The 4,521-nt window shown below is 48.0% G+C and overlaps 1 protein-coding gene across 1 annotated transcript in view; it reads right to left on the bottom strand.

The window, feature by feature from the left end:
• The window catches only part of AGPAT4 (1-acylglycerol-3-phosphate O-acyltransferase 4), a 40,042-nt gene extending 39,547 nt beyond the window's left edge, over positions 1-495 (bottom strand). The window contains exon 1 of the mRNA XM_006882823.1: positions 318-495. Within this exon, the coding sequence (XP_006882885.1) occupies positions 318-495 (178 nt within the window). The remainder of the gene's footprint in view (positions 1-317) is intronic.
• Positions 496-4,521: the final 4,026 nt, after the last annotated feature.

The raw sequence follows: 4,521 nt of genomic DNA on the forward strand, positions 1-4,521 counted from the left end.
CAACCCTCATTGTATACTCCTACGATAAAAATAATGCCCTAAAATATAATACTTTTAGACTATTCTCTCCCCCATAGACTTCAATGCCGTAAACATATCCTTTTATAATATGTATCTGTGCCTGTTGAATTCCACGCTGTTGGCCTGACTCTATCGAAAAATGACTCTTTACAAGCAAAGACAAAATCATTAGAGCAAATATCTAAGACAAACAAGCCCAGAAAATGTCCCGCTGTGATGAAAACCTAGTGAACTGAGAGGACAGACCACGTTTCCGGGCTGCACGTGTGTCATTAAAGGATAAAGGAGCGTCTTACGGCTGGAGATGCAGTAGGAGAGTCTACAATTGATCTTCCTGAAGAGCTGCTTGTTGATGGGCCAGAGGACAAGTGTGCAGAGCTGGATTGCATTGATGATTAGGCCCGAGACAATAAATACGTAACAGAAGATGAGGTGGCAGAGGAACTGAGACTTGAGCAGGCCAATGAGGTCCATGGTGTGGGGCTGCCTTCGTCGAAAAAGAAATCAAGAATCACCACAGAATATGTTCACAGAGGAAGCCCACCCAGGGCACAGGGCAGCGTCTGAAACACAAACAGATGTCTAGTGTTAGGGAAAAAATAGCATGTGCTTCTGTCATCAGAAAGGAAAAACTAAAGATATTCATGGAAAAAAAATCCATTTGAAACTCATTAAACATGAATTCATTATCTACCAAACACTTACATGCTGCTGTTGTTGTTGTCAGGTGTCATGGAGTCAAGTCCAACCCACAGCGACCCTGTGAACAACAGATCTGAACCTGTCCTGTCCTGTGCCGTTCTCATCATCTCCGACACACGAGAGCCCATTGCTGCCGTCACGGTGTCACTCCCCCTGGTTGAGGCCCTTCCTCCCCTTTCCCGTCCCTCTACCTTCCCAAGCATGATACTCTTCTCCAAAGAATGATCTCTCCATTTATATAGTGTTTCTTGTTGTTGACTGCCATCAAGTCGAGTACAACTCATAGCAACTCTGTGAACAAAAGACCTAATGCCTTTCCATGACTACCATCATTTCTCCAAGTTCACAGAGTTTCCAGAGGCATGCGGTTTAGGAAGTGGATGCCACTCCTGCTTCCAAATCAGTCTTACAACTGGGAGCTCCACCAAACACTGTCCACATTGGGAAATCTTTCTGGTATTTGATACCCCCATGGCACAAGGTTCAGCATCAGAGCAAACCCAGGTTACTTCATACAGCACATTGACAAAGAGTGATGTACAAAGTGGAAGAGTGTTCCTCCAGATACAACAGCACTAGTTTCATTTAGCATGGTTAAGTGTCATCGAGTCGAATATGACTCAGAGTAAGCTTTGCAGGTCTTTTACCTGAACTCTGTCCTATAACTAACATCATTTCTGTACATTTATAGAGTTTAGAGAGTTTGTAGAGTTTAGGGAGCTTGTAGAGTTTCCAGAGGCATCTAGTTTGGGAAGTGGATGCCACTTCTGCTTCCCAGCATAAATCAATCTGGAAGCTCATCCAAACACTGTACATAATGGTAACTATTATGGTATTTGACAAGACTATGGAACAGTGTGCAGCATCACAGCAACAAAAAGATTACTGTGCCATTCAAGGAATATTCATTCGAAAATTAATTTTAAAGCCACACCTTCGAGCATACCTCTACCCTAGGCAGAGGCTCAAGGACACCCACTCTTGGGCAGAAAAGAGCAGTAATACACATCAAACACGACCCCCAAAAGTTCCCTTACGTGACCAACAGGACGGCCATCGAGATGCTAGCTAGCAGCCAAACACCAGAGTGGAGGCTCCAGGCCAGGAGTTTTTATCTAGTGTTTACTGTAGCCCATCACGTCGGAACTGACTCAGCAAACTGCGTGGAGCTGACCATCTTTCTCCCGGAGAGCTTCTGCTGGATTTGAACCTCGTACTTTTGGGTTGCAAGTCCTCACCACCAGTCCACCAGAGTTCCCAATCACTTACACAGTGTGTACTTACTACATACTCCAACTCTCTCTCTCTCACACACACACACACACACACTCACAAGGTCACACACACATTCTCTCTCTCACACACACACACATACAAATACTCACAAGGTCAAACACCCAGGCTCATGCTTGCACACACACACACACACACTCTCACACACACGTACAGCACACACACATGACTAACAAGGTCACACACCCAGGTTCATGCTTGCGCACTCGCACTCTCTCTCTCTTTCTCTCTCTCTCACACACACACACACAAGCACTCACAAGGTCACACACACATTCTCTCTCTCTCTCTCTCTCACACACACACACACACACACACACTCACAAGGTCACACACACATTCTCTCTCTCTCTCACACACACACACTCACAAGGTCACATACACTCTCTCTCACACACACACACAAACACTCACAAGGTCACACACACACATTCTCTCTCTCTCTCTCACACACACACACACACACACACAAGCACTCACAAGGTCAAACACCCAGGCTCATGCTTGCACACACACACACACACACACACACACACACACTCTTTAACTCACACTTACCCAGGCTCATGCTTGCACACTCACACTCTCACACACACAACCTTACACACAAGCTCACACTCACAGATGCACTCTCACACACTCCTAAATGATAGAAACACCGAAAAAGCATTAACAACCACACCCACCAGCCAGCATGGAAGAATGACATGATGCCACAGTTTGGCAGCCATGTCTTAGAGGAAATGGCAAAGGCAGGAGGTTGTAATACACCGACGAGCAAGGAAACTCTGGGAAATGACTCACGGCAGACTCATTTCCCCTGGAAGTGGAGAATCCCTGCAAAGCACTCCAGGAAAAACGTAAACGTCAGGAGGAAGGAGAGACCCTAATGCCAAACATGACTCATCTGTGTAATTACCTCAAATGTATCATCTCCTCCGAAGCCTCACACAAACTGCATGAGAGGAGTATTACTATTATCCCATTTTGCAGGAAACTGAGATGATCCCAGACTGGTGACTTGTCTAAAACCTTCCTACAGGACTATCAGCCATACGACTGCCTTCACCTCATTTGCGGGGTTCTGTGGCCCCGGGAGGGCTCTCCTGAGCTCTAAACTCCTGTGGAGATGACAGGGAAGACAGACACTGTTCTCAGGGCAAACAGGAAGTGCCTCATCACAAGCCACATTCACGGGGGACATGGGTCATGCCCCTGGGTCACCTAGGTGACTGGCATGGACAAGGAGGAGGGGACTTCAAGTCACTGCAGACACATCACCAGGAAAGACCAGTCGTGAGCCCAGGGCACCATGTTTAGCAAAGTAGGGGTCAGCAAACACAAGGGACACTCTTCACGAGATGGAGTGACAGTCGTCACAGTGGAATATAGTCCAGAAGCGATCAGGCAGATGGCACACAAGTGGACAGTGACACGTGCTGTCCACAATGCAACCACAAGTCACGGTGTGAGTCACAACCCCAGGACAGTGAACACCAGCAGCTTAGGAAAGGGCGGTCCCAGGTGTGGCCACACTGCTCCGACCACCTGAAGGGTGAAGTGGCTTCCTGTCCCAATCGATTTCTACTAGGAGGGGATGGGGGTGACGTGGGGCCTGAGCTCCCTGCAGGTACCTCGGCGTCTCTGTGACAGTCCATCCTCTGCATGCCATCTGCTTTACTGCATTCTCTCAACGCCACGCTCTGACCCATCCACCCTACGCCATCCCCCCGACCCCACCCTCTCAACGCCATCTTCCTAACCCCATACTCTAAGCCGATCTTCCCTAACCCATCCTCTCAACCCACCCCCTGACTCATCCTCCCTACGCCATCCCCCCGACCCCATCCTCTCAACCCCATCTTCCTGACCCATCCTCTCTAGACCCAGCTCCAGAACCACAGGGTTTGAGGAGACCCATCTTTAAGGACAGAAGCCCTGACAGACTGCACTCCCCATGGACAACTCCAGTCATGGAACCCTGTCTTCTTAGAATGTTCGTCAGACTCAAAGATGGTGAGACTCCATCTCACATGTTATTAAGGAGGACTATTCTCTGGAGAAGTTTATTGTTGTTGTTGTTAGGTGCTGTCAACCTGAATACAACCCACAGCAACCCTGTGAACAACAGAATTGAACCCTGTCCTGCCCCGTGCCGTCCTCATCATCTGACCCATCTGAACCCACTGCTGCAGTCACTGTGTCAATCCATTTCATTGAGGCTGTTCCTCTCTGCTTCGCTGCCCCTCCACCTTCCCAAGCATGACGTCCTCTCCAAGGAATAATCTCTCCTAATAACATGCCCAAGGGATGTGAGATGAAACTTCAACATCTTTGCCTCCAAGGATCGCTCTGGTTGCACTTTCTAAGATGTATCTGTTTGCTCTTTTAGCAGTCTGTGGGATATTCAGTATTCTTCTCCACCACCACGGCTCAAAAGTATTGATTCTTGTTCTGTCATAGGTAAAAAAGCGGAAGTGTCTCAGTGAGCTGCACTGACATCGT

The sequence above is a fragment of the Elephantulus edwardii genome, unplaced genomic scaffold (assembly GCF_000299155.1).
Source record: "Elephantulus edwardii isolate Elephantulus edwardi_28Jun2011 unplaced genomic scaffold, EleEdw1.0 scaffold00024, whole genome shotgun sequence".
In the NCBI taxonomy this organism is placed as follows: Eukaryota; Metazoa; Chordata; class Mammalia; order Macroscelidea; family Macroscelididae; genus Elephantulus; species Elephantulus edwardii.